This window comes from Gobio gobio (genome assembly GCF_949357685.1).
Source record: "Gobio gobio genome assembly, chromosome: 3".
Lineage (NCBI taxonomy): Eukaryota > Metazoa > Chordata > Actinopteri > Cypriniformes > Gobionidae > Gobio > Gobio gobio.
The window spans coordinates 63,671,920-63,689,837 of record NC_137099.1 but is presented as its reverse complement, the minus strand read 5'-3'; the positions used below and the strand labels follow the sequence as shown (position 1 = coordinate 63,689,837).

Genomic DNA, 17,918 nt, shown 5'->3' with positions numbered 1-17,918 from the left:
CAAGCCTCCCTGGAACGGGTCCCCATAGTCCCAGCCAGCACAGTCATGTGGGGCCCATATGGGCGTCACCTGGGCTGTCTAACTGGGGCCCAGCTAGTTTTGTCCTCAGTTTCCATGTAGGCCCCACATGGGCTAGCCCAGATGAACTGAACACTGCTCAGTGTGTACACTACAGGCTGTTAAATGTAACTGAATCAGTGTTGGAGTTAATGAGATAATTAAGTGATTAATAGAGTAAAGACTGAATATTACTGAAGACTCCTGATGATAACAAGCAGAATCACTGAAGGACAGAGAAACACAAAAGACTTCAGACACAACTTCACAAAAGCATTATCAGCTTCCCTTTTTACCTATTAGATTGACTTTCTGTTATCTTAGTTTTTATTGATAATTCCCACTGAGCAAAGGCGTACGTTGAAAAGACGTCCACTGAGGAGCCAGAATGAAAGTTTTTATGACGTCTGTTTTTGACGTGTTCTGCATGTCCGATATAGACGTTCATGGAACCTCAAGGTTAAAAACTAGTTCAAATTGTGGACATATTTTCCATTTGTAATTGCAAAGCAACTCACAGAGAGTGTGTGTTTGTCCAGAAATCATGAAAATAAAAGAAACTTAGCCCACACCTTTAGACACTTTAGAAAACTTATCATCTGTAATTCACACATCTTTGGATCGTGAGAGAATCGTGGGATTCAATCCAGGATCTTCTTGCTGTGAGGAGACAGTGTTTCCCACTGAGACACTGGTGCTGCCCTTAATCACAGACATAAGACACACTTTGACTATTTCTGTCAGACGTCTACAGAAGCTCTTACTGACAATTAACAGAGCTTTAGATGTTGATGTTTATGTTTCATTTGAAGTCACCATTGTGGTGGGAAGCGTTTGCTTTAGTTGGGCTCTTGGTCCCCGTATTTGTGTTAGCTTTTCTTTGGCTGCTGTAACTGTGTGTGTGAAACACAATGGTTGTGGCTGAGAAAGCAAAGATAAAGTGACTTCAGGTGTTGTCAGCTCCTTGTTGATGACTAAATCATCAGAAGTCTAGAATCTGATGTTATGCTTTTGAGTTTTGTGTTCTTGTTTGGCAAATAATCATTTGTTTATATACTATAAACTTGTGAATCCACTGTATCGGGACTAATAGCAATAAAATAATCACTTATCCTGAAAGATGATAAAACAGCAGGTGCACATTGTTTTGAGAAAATACTTCACATAGTCACACACAGACATCAAGATTTTGCCTATGCTTCACAACAACGGTGACAATCATAACAAAAAAACTTCATGCTGCAATGCATGATGGGTAGCTTCAAAGTACAAAACTCATGCTTGATTGTCACCGTTGTTGTGAATAATATGCAAAATCTTGATATCTGCGTGTGACTATGTGAAATATTTTCTAAAAACAATGTGCACCTGCTTTTTTATCATCTTTCAGGATGAGTGATTTGTTTATTGCTATTGGTGTCAATACAGCAGATTCACAAGCTTATAGTATATAAACAAATTATTATTTGCCGAACAAGAACCTAAAACTCAAAAGCACAACATCAGATTCTAGACTTCTGATGATTTAGTCATCAACAAGGCGCTGACAACACCTGAAGTCACTTTATCTTTGCTTTCTCAGCCACAACTATTGTGTTTCACACACACAGTTATAACATCCAAAGAAAAGCTAACTCAAATACGGGGACCAAGAGCCCAACTAAAGCAAACGCTTCCCACCACAATGGTGACTTCAAATTCACCATAAACATCAACATCTAAAGCTCTGTTAATTCTCAGTAAGAGCTTCTGTAGACGTCTGACAGAAATAGTCAAAGTGTGTCTTATGTCTGTGATTAAGGGCAGCACCAGTGTCTCAGTGGGAAACACTGTCTCCTCACAGCAAGAAGATCCTGGATTGAATCCCACGATTCTCTCACGATCCAAAGATGTGTGAATTACAGATGCTAAATTGCCTAAAGTGTCCAAAGGTGTGAGCTAAGTTTCTGTTATTTTCATGATTTCTGGACAAACACACACTGTCTGTGAGTTGCTTTGCAATTACAAATGGGAAATATGTCCACAATGAGCACATTCAAACTAGTTTTTAACCTTGAGGTTCCATGAACGTCTATATCGGACGTGCAGAACACGTCAAAAACAGACGTCATAAAAACTTTCATTCTGGCTCCTCAGTGGACGTCTTTTCAACGTACACCTTTGCTCAGTGGGAATTATCAATAAAAACTAAGATAACAGAAAGTCAATCTAATAGGTAAAAAGGGAAGCTGATAATGCTTTTGTGAAGTTGTGTCTGAAGTCTGTTGTGTTTCTCTGTCCTTCAGTGATTCTGCTTGTTATCATCAGGAGTCTTCAGTAATATTCACTCTTTACTCAATAATCACTTAATTATCTCATTAACTCCAACACTGATTCAGTTACATTTAACAGCCTGTAGTGTGCACACTGAGCAGTGTTCAGTTCATCTGGGCTAGCCCATGTGGGGCCTACATGGAAACTGAGGACAAAACTGGCTGGGCCCCAGTTAGACAGCCCAGGTGACGCCCATATGGGCCCCACATGACTGTGCTGGCTGGGGTAATGGGTAGCTATCATGTGTTAGGCCTCAGCAGGCCTCCATGAAAACGAGTTAATATTACTACAACCCACATTTTTCAATTATGGCTGTCCCAGTTAGCAGCAAGGATTGCACCGTTCTCAAGAGTAAACGGTGACAGTGGTAGGCCTTATCAGGCCTCTAGTAAGGCAGGTGACAATGCTTAAGCATCAGGGTACTACTAGCCTAGCTGGCTATCAGGTTAAATAGGGGTAATACGCTCTCCTGAAGGTCGGCTGTCAATTGTAGGCCTCACTAGGCCTCTTGAACAAGGCGCATTATCAGTTGGAAGGCCTCAAACAGGCCTCACTGGAGGTATGTACCGATGTGCGCATCAGGACAGCTAGCCTGGAGGCTATCAGGTTGTAGGCCTCATCAGGCCTCCCCGAAGGCCCGCTGGTAGGTGTAAGGCCTTACTAGGCCTCCTTGAGGGTGAGCTCTCAGGTTGTGATCACTACCAGAAGCAGGTTGTAGGCCTCATCAGGCCTCCCTGAAAGGCCTGCTGTTAACTCTAAGACCTTACTAGGCTTTCCTGAGGGTGAGTTCCCAGATTGTGGTCGCTCTCAGAGGCAGGTTGTAGGCCTCATCAGGCCTCCCTGAAAGCCTGCTGTTAATTCTAGGCCTTAATAGGCCTCCCTGACTCGAACAAGGTAGTAGGCCTCATCAGGCCTCCCTAAGGTGTTTCTGGGGTCCAGTCATCTGAAACAGTTAGCACGCATTGCAAACAGGTAGCAGGCCTCTCCAGGCCTCCCTAAAGGCTGCTTATCAGGTAGTAGGCCTTAATAGGCCTCCCTTGAGGGCGAGTTCCTTAATCAGGATGCTCGAAAAGCCTGCGTAGCTTGACTGTCGAGTCCCAGATGGTGGTCACTCGAACGAGGTAGTAGGCCCCATCAGGCCTCCCTAAGGTGTTCCTGGGACCCAGTCATTTAGCACGTATTGCAATCAGGTAGTAGGCCTCTCCAGGCCTCCCTAAAGGCTGGTTATCAGGTAGTAGGCCTTAATAGGCCTCCCTTGAGGACGGGTTCCTTAAACAGGATGCCCGACTAGCCTGCGTAGCTTGACTGTCAAGTAGTAGGCCTCCATTAGGCCTCCTTGAGAAAACAAGGGTAACCTCAGCAGGCGGTATTACTGTCAGGTAGTAGGCCTCACTAAGGCCTCCCTGAGGACGGAGTCCCGAGCCTGGATGCTTGGGTTTCCAGCATGGCTTGCGGTTAGGTAGTAGGCCTCTATAGGCCTCCCTGGAATACCCGCTATCAAGTAGTAGGCCCACAGGGCCTCCTTGAAGTTGAAGTTCCTGAGCTAGGCACTTTGATTACCAGTTCTCTGTGAGAACTTGTGGTAGTTGGGCCTATAGCTGGAGGTTACTCGCCAGGCAGGCTCAGCTGCTCCCCTCAATGAGGGTCGTCTATGAGTGCTCAGCCGCCTGAGCCTGGTCAGACGGTCGTAGGCCTCTCATGAGGCCTCCCTGTTAGATCAGTCATTAGGCCCTTTCGGCCTCCCTACTGCTGTGAAACACAAGCACCTGGTAGATCCTTGATTTGAGCAGGCAGACTCCCCTCGATAGCAAGGGTTGAAAAGCACTACGCTGAGTGTTGCTCTCTTGGATAACCCGTCTCTGAGTTCCGGGCTAAGTAAGACTGCCTGTGTTTCAGTCCCTTAGCTTGGACGCCCTTTGGGCACCATCCAGAGGCTCTGTTTTGAACAGACAGGGTTGGCTAAACCGAAGTGTCCATAACACTTAGGGCACCAGGTCAGGCCTCCCTGGTGGCACTCGGGAGAACTTTTTCCCGAGTAGTGACTGGCTGGGGTTCCTTCGGGTCCCCTAGCCACATTCCCTTGAAGGGACCCCTTCATTGGAAGTAGTGGTCCCGGGCCTTGGAGCTGTCTGGATGGAACTCCATGCAGTGCGTTAGGGTTCCGTTTAGTTGTATAGCTTGGGCTATGACCGTAGGGAGTGCTGTCACTGTCAGCCCAGGACCTGAGGGGGAGTCGCTCAGGTTTTTCTATGAATTACTTGAGTTGACAGTTGTCACTGCCAATGGGCAGACACTCCCCTCAGCATGGCGGCGTTGGTATATCGTTCCCCATAGCGTCAGCTAGACGCAGCGAGAGTTCCCTTTCGAAAGGGAACGTCTAAGGTTACGTATGTAACCTCTGTTCCCTGAGAACAGGGAACGAGCGCTGCGTCGCGTTGCCATGCTTCAGGGCCTATCTGCCATACAGTCCCTTCAGACGAGAAGATGTGTATGTGTTGGCACGGCGCCCTTTTATACTTCCGGGTCGCACGTTGATGACGTCATGGGCTGACGTCGGTCAAAGACTTTGCCGTGATTCGATAGTAGCTTCAGACACCAGTCACGCCGAGGGCGTTCCCCCCCATAGCGTCAGCTAGACGCAGCGCTCGTTCCCTGTTCTCAGGGAACAGAGGTTACATACGTAACCTTAGACGTTTATTGCAGTTTATTTGAATGAAAAACTACTCTTTACAATTACACATTTTCTGAAATAAATGGCCTTTTTGAAAGGATGCCTAGACTTTTCTTGCCATAAAAGCTTACAGAAGCTACAATTTTGAGAGTTGCATCATCACATTTGAATCATAACATGATTAGACATTCAGTTCTTAACATTAAAGTCTCATAAAGTTTTCCCTAAGTGATAAGAATAAAAAAACATGAGCAACTTGCATGTATATTTACATGTATATTACTCTGTTGTCATATTACTTTGAGTTATTATGACTCTTGGGTAGCAATATTTCAAATGTCTTGTTTAAAATAAGACCATATTTATGAATATAGACCATAGGGTTTAAGAGCTGCAGACATTTTCATTTGGGTATGTCCTTTTCAGAAAATTCTCAAAAATAGGTGCGCAGGTTAAAAGGTAAAAAACACATTTGCTATGGCAAAGATAACCAAGATACAATAGGATCAAATGATGTTACTGGTGGTGAAAAAATGATTAGTGGTGTGATTTACTGATTAAAATTCTAACATAAGATAACTGATTTTTTATGTTTTGTCATGAATATGTGTGACATCTTTATTGTGATGAAGTTAATTATATTTGTTTTCTGTTTAATACTCATATATACAGTTCCTTTTGTCCTTTTCAGACCCACCCAGGAGCGTCTCAGTGTTGATGAGTGGATCTGGTGTAATAGTGGAGGGAGATTCAGTGACTCTGAACTGCAGCAGTGATTCAAACCCTCCTGCTCTGAACTTCAGCTGGTTTAAAGGAACAAAACCTCTCAAATCTGGACAAACATACAGCATCTCAAAGATCAGCTATGATGACAGTGGAGAATACAAGTGCAAGACCGTCAATAAATATGGAGAGAAATACTCTGATGCTGTGACTCTAAACGTCATGTGTGAGTTTAGAATAAAACATACAATGCTAATTCTCTGTTTTGATAAATTCAGTTCATATTAGTAATTTAAAAAATATGTAATAGGTCTCAAAAAATTATTAATAGGTCTTAAAAAAATATTGTTTTTAGACCCTCCCAGGAGCGTCTCAGTGTCCATTAGTCCATCTGGTGTAATAGTGGAGGGAAATTCAGTGACTCTGAACTGCAGCAGTGATTCAAACCCTCCTGCTCTGAACTTCAACTGGTTTAAAGGAGGAACTATTGTAGGATCTAGAAGAATCTACAGCGTCTCAAAGATCAGCTCTGATGACAGTGGAGAATACAAGTGCAAGTCCACCAATGAACATGGAGAGAAATACTCTGATGCTGTGACTCTAAACGTCATGTGTGAGTTCATTATACAACATAAGATGCTGTAGAACATTTCAGCATATTTAATATGATTTTCATCAATAATTAGTTGCACAAAAATGTTCTATGATCCTTGTCACAATAAGTTTGATTACTGTTTTTAGACCCTCCCAGGAGCGTCTCAGTGTCCATCAGTCCATCTGGTGTAATAATGGAGGGAGATTCAGTGACTCTGAGCTGCAGCAGTGATTCAAACCCTCCTGCTCTAAACTTCAGCTGGTTTAAAGGAGGAACGATTGTAGGATCTGGAAGAATCTACAGCATCTCAAAGATCAGCTCTGATGACAGTGGAGAATACAAGTGCAAGTCCACCAATGAACATGGAGAGAAATACTCTGATGCTGTGACTCTAAACGTCATGTGTGAGTTAATGATCATCTGCACATTGTTCATATTGTTCACATCTAAATTTACAATTTCTAATATTTAATGTGAATTTGAAATGTTTTTCCTTTTCAGACTCACCCAGGAGCGTCTCAGTGTCCATCAGTCCATCTCGTGTAATAGTGGAGGGAGATTCAGTGACTCTGAGCTGCAGCAGTTATTCAAACCCTCCTGCTCTGATCTTCAGCTGGTTTAAAGGAGGAAAGATTGTTGGATCTGGAAGAATCTACAGAATCTCAAAGATCAGCTCTGATGACAGTGGAGAATACAATTGCAAGACCACCAATGAACATGGCGAGAAATACTCTGATGCTGTGACTCTAAATGTCATGTGTGAGTTAATTATGTTTCAGTAAACTGCACTTTTTAAACTTAAGATCTGAAGTTTACATGATATTGGCTTGGTTTCACAGACAGGTCTTAGATTAAGTCAGGATTACACAGTAAAATCCCCAGTGTTAAATCAACACTGCTCACAGCACACAAATACAAAATGTTAAAGTAACACAGAAGCAGTGTTAAATTTAATGAGATAATTAAGTGTTAAGAGATTAATTGATTGATGATTGATCATTAATGCTGTTAACAAGCAGAATAACTGAAGGAAAGAGAAACACAAGAACTACAACTGACTTCAGCCACAGCTTTAGATGAAATCAACTGAAGATAAAATAAGACATTCAATCTCTGAAGATCTCAGCAGAGGAGGATTAAACAACTCCACAAACAGCATTACCAGCTTCACACATTACTAAGCAGACTAACTTTATTTCTGTCAGATGACTACAGAAGCTCTTATTGAGAATTAACAGAGGTTTAGATGTTGATGTTTTATTTAAAATGGTGATCAGTGTTTCATTTAGTTGGTCAGTTTGAATCTTGGCTTTTTATCTGAGTTTCTGCTTTTTGTAACAATGTTTACCAAAACACATAATTTGTTACAAAGGAAGCCAGAAATAGAGATGATCAAGTGATATAGTTTTTATCATCATAAGGTAGAATGATTCACTAATCTCATCACTGACCAAAAATGGAAATTAATTTTCATTGATTTTCATTGATTATCTCCTTTCTTGCATTATTATATACATTGCCTGACATTTTTTTGGACACAGACATCAAAAATCAGAGGTTTCCAGTGAAATGTTAGACGTTCTGTGTTTAAATCCTGCTATCATCCAGGACATAGAACATCCCTTCAACAGGAAGTGTTAAAATTGTCACTCTCAGTGTCTGGCAGCGTGGAACTTCTACCAGTCGTTTCTGCATGGGTGTTAAGCACAGTAAAATTTGTAAAATTTATTTGTCTAATTTATTTGTCGTCCTCCGTGTTTGAACGCCGTGGTCTCCACTTCCTTGAAGGCGGAGTTGGCACTCGTGCTGTCACAAGTGACAGCAGTTACTTCCTGGTCCCCAGTAGGGTGGGGTGTGTGTCCAATCTTAGATCTCGAGTCTTAAACCATGAAGCAGTTAAAGTACTCAAGGTAAAGTTGTTACAGTGAAGCCGGTCGTGCCGTATATTCAACATTGTGGTTGGATTTGGCACGATTGATCCAAAGGACATATGTATTCACATATAAAGACTGTCACAACACAGGAAGTTCCTGAGGTTCGCTCTTGGGGGCAAAAGCTTACCAATTTCAGGTCTTCCATTCGACTAGCCTAATGCATGGATGTATTACTGGCTCCATTGTGATTCCGGGGAATTCACATTTTGAATTACATACACGATTGCTAATAGCACAATCGCATGAGATGGTGCTTCAACACTGAGACAGTGTGTTAGCTCATCTAGTTTCTCTAGGGTTGAGACTCAACACCAAGAAAAGTGTTCTTTCTCCTGCCCAGAGAACGACTTATCTAGGGTTTGTTTGGGTTTTGGTCACGAGGTGGGCACAACGGTTTCCCACTCGAATCAAGACCATTTAGTATACCCTGAGAAAAGTCAGGCTATACCAAGATCTTACTGATCATCAGCACCAGAGTGTTAGGTCTCATGGCATCAGCATCCATGGGTTTTCCTTTGGGGTTGTTGCACATTAGACCGTTTCAGTTGTGGCTCAAAGCCAGAGGATTTAGGGCCAATCCTCAGGCAATTAAAGTGGCGCGCCATGTGGCTTTGTATACTAACTATGTGGTTCTTGCCTTGGGTCCCACTCTAGGTGTACCTTGTGAGATGCTTCCCTGACGGGCAGGGGTGCGGCCTTAAGTGGTCGTCCAGCTCAACAGGAATGGGAGGGTCATCAACTCAGTTGGCACATCAACTGCCTCGAGTTGGTAGTGCCTCCACCCAGAAGTAGTCAAACAGATCAAATAGATTTTACAGAGCGGAAATGGACCTCGTCACCTCTTCTCAGACAGTGCAATGTCCCCTATGCTTCTCTCTCAGTGTGATGTGATGGTTCATACATGGCCCATAATGCGTATGTATGCCCTCCTTCCAGTCGCTCTGCTCCCAGGAGTTATAGCCAGGGTTCACCAACAAGGGCCTTGCTTTTTGCTCTTCGATAGCGCTGCGTTGGTCGAACAGTGTTTATGTGGCCGCTCTATCGGCTTGTCACGCCCTGGTGGATGGGGTGCCGCTCAGGAGGCATCCTCTGCTCGCTCGCTTTATTGTGCCAGGCAGTTGAGGCCTCCAGTAAAAACCAAGATCCCTTCATGGAACTTAGTTATAGTCCTCGAGGGTCTGGTTGAGACCCCCTTTGAACCATTAGAGTCAGCATCTGACAGACTTCTGACCCATAGAATTGTTTTATCTTTTGGCTACAACTTTCTGCAAGGAGTTGTCAACAGGCACTTGCCCCTCCACTCTCAGGGTTTATGTGGCCACTCTTTTGGCTTGCCATGCCCTGGTGGATGGGGTGCCACATGGGAGGCCTGGTTGAGACCCACTTTGGACCTCTAGAATCAGCGTCTGACAAACTTGTGACTCTAAAGATGTTTTTTCTTATGGTTATAACTTCTCTGAAAAGAATTGGGCACATGCAGACTCTGTCAATATCGCCATTCTGCTTAGACTTTGCTCCAGGTTTGGTGAAAGTGATTTTGCATCCTCATCCTGATTACCTGCACCTGATTACCTACGTTGACAACGCCGGATCAGGAGAAACTTCATAGACTGTGTCCAGTCCGTGATCTTCATGTCAGGGTTGGTGAAGTTAAAGGAGCGAGGACTCATAGATGCAGAGTAAATATGGGCTTTTAATGATAATAATAAAATAAAACAAGACAAACAAAACTATCCCGAGGGGGGAAAAACAAGACTTGACTAGAGCTTGGCTTGGATTGGATTGGATTGGCTTGGCTTGGCTTGACGTGACGTGACGTAGGAAGCAGGGAAACACAAGGTACATTCGACAACGATTCCGCATAGGACTGCAAACACAAGGAGATTAAATAGGGAACAAACAAAAGAGGGTAACGAGGGAAGACAGGTGGGGCAAATTAACCAAAAATCAGGAAACAAGGTGGGCAGGTTTAGACAATAGACATGAGCACATGGAACAAAGAAACACTTGAAAAGACATTTGCTCACACCAATCGTGACATGAACATGCAGCTAATGAGAACTAATCAGCTGCATGTTCACACAAAACATGACAACATGAAAGCATGCAGCCAGTGGAAAAACACCAGCCACGTGCTACACAACACAAGACAAAACATAACATGAAAGCATGCGGCCGATGTAAACACGAACCACGTGCTACACAGAACACAACACACGGACAGAAGAGTGCATGCTCACACGACAAGACAGGGACAGAAGAGCACGCAGCTCGAGCATGCTCAAAGCTGCGCGCTCACACAAGACAAGACAAACAATACAGGAGTGTCAGGGCTCTGTCTCAAACCAATAAAATAAAAAAACAAGAGTAAACTAGACCGAAGTGACAGAACCCTGACACTTCAGGCCTATGTCCACCAAACTAGCCAGTGGCGTAAGTCAGAGCAATTGTTTGTTTGCCATGGGTCCATAACAGAGGTTCTGCCGCCACCAAACAAACAATGTCACATTGGGTCAGGGGTGCTTTTGCTCTTGCCTATGAGGCGCGCAGTCAAGCTTCGCTTATAGGATTAAGGGCTCACTCCACCAGGGGAGTCGCCTCTTCTACTGTGTTAGGGCTCTCATGTCCTTGAGTCGACATCACAAGCTAATGTCTGAGGCTTCTTGCATTCTTGTGCACACCTACACAACCGTAAGGGGTCCAGGCACCATCAAGCACAGCGGCGTGGTTATTTTCGATATTTGCATAAGCTTATGCAGCATTGAGTGTAGCTTTTGAAAGGGAACACACGAAGCCAGAGATTTCCCTGTTCAATAATTTTTTCCCCTCATCTCAAGAAATATCTGCATACACACAAAACACTTGGGGTTACTTAACTGTTACCCTGTTCCCTGATAAAGCGGAACGAGATGCTGCATTGCTAGGCCTGGCTGATGATGCTTCAGGACGGGTCTTCAAACAAATTTTCACAGTTGGTCATGTCAAAGACATTTGCATTTGCATAAGTTTATGCAGCATCTCGTTCCGCTTTATCAGGGAACAGGGTAACAGTTAAGTAACCCCAAGTGTTTTGTGTGTATGCAGATATTTCTTGAGATGAGGGGAAAAAATTATTGAACAGGGAAATCTCTGGCTTCGTGTGGATGTGGCCTTAATGTCTTCTTTATCTTCGGTTGATTTCATCTAAGGCTGTGGCTGAATTCAGTTGTAGCTCTTGTGTTTCTCTCTCCTTCAGTGATTCTGCTCATTATCATCAGTTGTTCATCACTAATTAATAAATCTCTTAATTATCTCATTAATTTTAACACGGCTTCAGTGTTACTTTAACACACTGTAGAGTGGGGCCATATGTGCTCTAAGCAGTGTTTATTTAACACTGTGTATTTTGCTGTGTAGGCTTTAGTTTAATCAGGACATTTAAGTAGCTTTTATAGAAAAAAAACATTACTGGTGTGCATCTTGAGACAAAACAATGGCACTGACATGTTTTAAGATATAAGTTGTTTTCAGTTAAAAAGGCTCACACATGCATTTAAATCTGGGACTAGGCTTAAACCTTGTTTGTGAAACCAGAGTATAATATATTTTATTAATAAAATGTAAAAAATTATTATTATTATTATTTTTAAATTGTGTAAGAGGACTCAACAGGTATTCCAATGATTGGCAGACCCCCAGTTAAAGAAAGTCACAATTAACAAGTTTATTTGATAAGCGACTAGATGACATTTGTCAATTCCCCAGTTAATCGTCTTTGAAGAGTCCAGTGATGTAAATTACATGGGCAAAAGTATGTGGGCTCTTCTTGTAATCAGTGGCTTTGACTCTTTCAGTTGCACTAACATATTTTCAAAGTCACATCTACAGTCATATATTGTCATTGGGCAAACTGTAAAGTATTAAAGTGATTTGGTTAAGGAATGTGCAACCAGGATATTGTGTCCATTAAAACAGTCAATCCAGTACTCAATCCATGATCTTTAATTTATCAAATAGCAGCCTGAGAACCAAACATAGAGTTGTAAAATCAGGAACACATCAAATTTTGGAGAGGGGAAAATAATGTCTGCTTCAACTCCCCCATAAAAGAATTCTCAACACAAACATTTTGATATAAAAAGAGTTTAACTTGACACTTTGAGGCCTTCAGAGATGAACTACTGATTACAAATAATTTCAAATATTTCTTCTGTAGATCCTCCAGTGAATCCTGTAATCTCCATCAGTCCATCTGGTATAATAGTGGATGGAGATTCAGTGACTCTGAGCTGCAGCAGTGATTCAAACCCTCCTGGACAAATCTCCTGGTTTAAAGGAGGAACGATTGTAGGATCTGGAAGAATCTACAGAATCTCAAAGATCAGCTCTGATGACAGTAGAGAATACAAGTGCAAGGCTATCAATGAGCATGGAGAGAAATACTCAGCTGTGACTCTAAACGTCATGTGTGAGTTAATGATGGTTCAGTAACTGTGACATTAAATCTTCTATACATCTGTGATGTCAAATGTATTGTGTTTTCTGTTTCAGACCCACCCAGGAGCGTCTCAGTGTTGATGAGTGGATCTGGTGTAATAGTGGAGGGAGATTCAGTGACTCTGAGCTGCAGCAGTGATTCAAACCCTCCTGCTCTGAACTTCAGCTGGTTTAAGGAGAATGAAACCTCAGCTGTTGGATCTGGACAGAGTTTCAGTGCACTACAGAGTGGACGCTTCTACTGTCAGGCTCACAATCAACATGGATCTCAGAGATCAGACGCTGTAACTATCACAGGTGAAGCTTTTATTAACACACTCCTGTATCTTCACATCATTCATCAGTTTGGAGAGTTAATCATGAGGATCTTCCTCTTTCAGTTCATCATGGTGCTGGTAGGAATGTGATTGTGATCACAGCGGCATCTGGAGGATTATTCTTCATCATCATCTTCATCATTATACTATTTATTATGTAAATACAATATATACATATCAAACTACTACTTTCAAACTATAGATATTTGATTAATAATTAGATATGAAACAATGAAATAATATTTCCTTTTTGACAGTCAGAGGAAAATGACCAGAAGATCTGCAATACATGAGTATGAGGTGAGATAATCAAAGAATCACACAATTAAATCAATACAAGAATTAAATTAATGAGCTTTTTCATCCATGCAGAGATGTTTGTGTGTATAATATATTTATCCCTGTAGAACGATGATCCCAGTACAGGCTCATATACAGCTCTTGACCTCAAGTCTAGATCACCTGACCTGTACAACACACTTGTAAGTGAAATATCAAAAACTACATAAGTAAAAGCTTTCAAAAGTCAGATAATAAATAATCAATCAATGTGTTTTTTTTTCCCATAGACTGTCCATCCCAGATCTGCTGTTCACCAGTCGGGCTCTTCTGAATATGAGAATCTGCCAGTAAGTTGGAGATCCTCAGATGTTCTCAATATTTACTCATCAATAGATACTTAACATAACTTTCATTCAGTTACAGACTAGACTCAAAGAGTAACTTCACCAACAGCAAACAAATTCAATTGTGTGTAAATGTGTTTCTCTTGTCTTATTTCTGTTGTAGCCAGACAGCATGACACCACGGTAAAAGGAAGCAGACTTTACGCAACTTTTGTGGCATCACTGGACACGCTCACATCACAACTACCAATGAAAATGAGCGACTTTATGTGTAAATGACACTTTAAAGTTTTCGTTCTGCAGTGATGTGGTTTTTGTGATGGATTATGTTCATGTATGATCTCACTGTGTGTGATGAATGGACAGTTTTGTAATCAATAAACAGGTTTTCCACTGTGAGCTATTGCTGAAATGACCTTCAAATTTAATAGTGTAACTGAATCACGTGCAAGATTTGTAAATACCTTTTAAAACAAAATCATCTGTTTATTACCTCTTTCCCCGCCAGTGTTTTTTTTTTTTTTTTTTTTCAGCCATCAGTAGTGTTTTTGGTCATTTTCAAAAAATATTCATGTCCCACAGAATATTTTGCTGTATGAATATCTGAACATGCAATGTATCAAAAGAAAGAACAGACTCAGCTTTTAAACACACATTATTTTTTTTAATCTTTTTTATTCTAGCTTTGTGCATTCTTAAATGTCAGTATGTTTCATAAAAAAGCAACATTTTGTGCAAAAAACTAAGAAAACCATGTTTTTGTCAAAGACTACGTCAGATCAGATTCAGTACAATGAGCAAAGCACAGCTGTCGAGTAGATCAAGTCCATCAACACCCCCAAAGCTTCACAGTCCTAAACACTGTTTATTATTGTTGGGCGCATTATTTTTCATGTGCATCTGCTTACATAGGAGATTGCTTGTTTCTGCTTCTTTTTTGTCTGTGTTTTGATCTTGAGATACTTTACTCATTCAGGAGATGTGTAATATCCAAAGCTAAAAATATAAAAAGCCATAAAGCCGTTTTCTCATGAATGACGAAACAACTCGTCAATGGCAGGGAAAGAGTTAAAATGTTTTTTGTTTTTTTTTATAGAAATTAAATGATCAAAAATAAACTGACCAATTTTCAGCTCATGGTTTCAAATTGGTGCTTTGAGAGAATTTGACTACACAAATAAAGTTGTGTTACAGGCACCGGCTGGTACCACATAAACAGCTTATATGCTCTCTCTGGAAACAGGAGAAATAAGTGAGACAGGGCAAACTCAGCATCCGTTTTTCATCTCGCTCAGCAGAAAGAGAGCAGAGAGGATTTATTAGACATTCACCATTTAAATCCTCCTCTGATACAAACACTCAATGTTCACTATGAAACAAACATAACTTCAAAATAAAATACAAGTTGTCCCTTTTTTTCCCCAGGTTTCAGCAAATACTGAATTATACATTTTGGGTGATTACATAAATCAAAATGACAATAACCAATTGTCATAACCAATGTTACTCTGTAAGTTGTCTCTTTCCAACTCAAAATATAACATGGCTTAATTTAACAATTACATATAGTTCTCAAATGCATTTTCCATTTCCAGCTAAAGTCATTTCTTTTCCTCTTCCCCAAAGTGCATGAGCTGACAGAATTTTAACTTATTTTTAACCACTTTGTAAAATACATCACATTTATATTTAACCTTACTTTTTAACCATTATGCAAACTCAGTTTTTAATATTCGCTGATAACATTTTACATCAACATCATACATTTCAAACGTATCGAGACTTTACAAGAATGTTCAAGGAGCTAAAAATAAAACTCTCTCTGACGTGACTTTGGCAGCAACAGGTGGCGTTAACCGGCGTGAAAATGCGGCTACTGCCATATTTACATATATGTCCACATATCCATAAAACAGCCTTATTAGCGGACATTTAAACATTCAGTGACATGTCAGCATATTCCACTTCAGGTATTTAGCTTAATTTACTATCCCACCAACCTGGAAACAGGAGAAATAAGTGAGACAGGGCAAACTCAGCATCCGTTTTTCATCTCGCTCAGCAGAAAGAGGGCAACCGCAAAGCGGACCAAACTGACGTAACGCTCCCCTGAAGCACCATAAGCGCTACTCTACCCCCTGCTGGCGAACTCCACAATTTCTCCTGCCCTATATATTAAATAATTTTGTGAAAGAATGGTGGTGGAAACAGGTTCATTACCCCTGACCAATTATTTAAAATTTTAATTGTAAAATTACAGAAAACTACCACAAATGTGATAACACTTTAGTGGGCATCACAGTTGCCTGTATTTAAAGGAAATAGTAGATTGTCCTTTTATTGAATCATATTCTAGGCTATTAGACCTGGAGGGCTATCGTCCAGCAGAGTTAAGCTCCAACCCCAATCAAACACACCTGAACCACACAGTAAAATCCATATGCTGCGTCTCAATTCACCTACTTATACTACGACCTAAAACTATGTACTATTTTTGTGAAGAAAAAGTACATACTTTTGAGTGTGTAGCAGAAGAGTATGCAAGCTTTGGGACATACTACTTTGTCATCTATAACGGACTCTGTTGCTTAGTTACGTGCAGCTCGTCACCATTTAAACATCCCTGTCAATCATCGTCACAGTTCAAATCGTCCACATTCAATTTCATTTCCTACCGTATCGGAGATAAATGTAGTAGCACGTTCTGCCATTCATTGGTCTTTAATGCAGAGACTCCTCTCATGTGTTTGCAAAGTTAATGGCCAAAAGTATCATTACAAAAGTTCACAATGCTGCTGCAGGTGAAATATAATGTGGATAATATGGAATAAATATATTTTCGTCGGGTTAAATACTGATAATTGATCACTCAAACCCCTTTATCTAACCCTCTCTACTTAACCGTCGGACTTGCATAACTGTCATGTTTAGTTTTTTTAACACTTTTATGAAACATTAGTGATGAACACCTGATGATAATGAGCAGAATCACTGAAGGACAGAGAAACACAAGAACTACAACTGACTTCAGCCACAGCCTTAGATGAAATCAACTGAAGATAAAATACATTTTATCTTGTAGTTCAGGTTGCTTGGTCCAGACCAATACAAAAACGAAAACATTTAGTCCTGGTCTGCTTAGCGTTCAGATTGACAATTTTAAAGGCAAAACTTAAGGCATAGGGATACGTTCACAACCTGATTGGTCAGCTTTTATCACGTATTGCTTATTTTGAGATTTTGAACATTCAGAACAATGCTGTGAACCGGGATAAATGTGCTTATTGCGTGTGCGTTATCACGTACTGCTCTGAGACAGAAGGTTGAGGATCCAAATGCATCTTTAGTTTAAACGGTAATCCACACTCGTAGACAACAAACAGGCATGATGTCATAACAGGATATCAATCCAATCAAGCAAAAAAGACATGAGAGACAGGCAAACAGGTAATCCACGGAACAGGCAAGAAATCCAAAACCAAGAGACAAGAAAACGCTCAGAAATGCAGTGTGAACAAAACAAGATTTCGCATTGAATGACAGACATGACCAGGCTTATGAAGTGTGACCTAACAAGGTAATGGGGTGCAGGTGGATGTAATCAGAAAGGAAGTCCAGGAGTGATGTGATAAATGTAGTTCCTCAGATGAAGTGACAGTCCAGGATGCAGTGCCCTCTAGTGGTAACCACGGGCACTCTCATTTGTGCTTGTGACATGCGTAGCCTACATAATAATATTTTGACCAGCTGAGAACTCGTGAAGAGCTTATAACATGTTTAAAGAGGTCAAAACAACGGCAGGAATCCCTCCGTCACACACACAATCCTAGATCTGAGACGCGGTTCTGACGCCTGTACTGAACTGTGATGGCAACATTGTGATTATGACGAGAAAAAACAGGTGTGCTTGAGCTTTCTGTACTTTAAGAATCTCATCTTCCAGTTTTTGGTGCGCACCAAGGTTCGGATGGCAGCGTTCACATTTATTCAAATGAACCACACAAACAGAGCTATTGCACAAGGCTTTTGTTTTAATTGAACCAATGTCCACTGACTGCACTGACTAAACGTACGATGGGAAAAATGATTTGATGACGACACCGCACATGTCTGCCTTTGATCTCGAAGGTGTCTGATCCATTATGAGAAGTGAAAACTGTCCGTCTTGACTGAGCTTATTTCAGTCATCCACTGAGGCAGCCGTCT

At 41.3% G+C, this 17,918-nt stretch overlaps 1 protein-coding gene across 2 annotated transcripts in view; it reads left to right on the top strand.

Annotated features, from left to right (window-relative positions):
- LOC307123004 (B-cell receptor CD22-like) overlaps positions 1 to 14,898 on the top strand; it is a gene marked incomplete at its 5' end in the record, with an annotated part of 35,625 nt that extends 20,727 nt beyond the window's left edge. The window contains 11 exons of one of the 2 annotated variants that reach the window (XM_079811371.1): positions 5,733 to 5,990; positions 6,120 to 6,377; positions 6,506 to 6,763; positions 6,861 to 7,118; positions 12,489 to 12,740; positions 12,824 to 13,066; positions 13,150 to 13,243; positions 13,344 to 13,386; positions 13,494 to 13,568; positions 13,656 to 13,715; positions 13,876 to 14,898. In XM_079811371.1, coding sequence (XP_079667497.1) covers positions 5,733 to 5,990; positions 6,120 to 6,377; positions 6,506 to 6,763; positions 6,861 to 7,118; positions 12,489 to 12,740; positions 12,824 to 13,066; positions 13,150 to 13,243; positions 13,344 to 13,386; positions 13,494 to 13,568; positions 13,656 to 13,715; positions 13,876 to 13,899 — 1,823 coding nt within the window. In that variant the 3' untranslated portion in view covers positions 13,900 to 14,898. The remainder of the gene's footprint in view (positions 1 to 5,732; positions 5,991 to 6,119; positions 6,378 to 6,505; positions 6,764 to 6,860; positions 7,119 to 12,488; positions 12,741 to 12,823; positions 13,067 to 13,149; positions 13,244 to 13,343; positions 13,387 to 13,493; positions 13,569 to 13,655; positions 13,716 to 13,875) is intronic. The other variant, XM_079811372.1, reaches the window with a different exon arrangement.
- Positions 14,899 to 17,918: the final 3,020 nt, after the last annotated feature.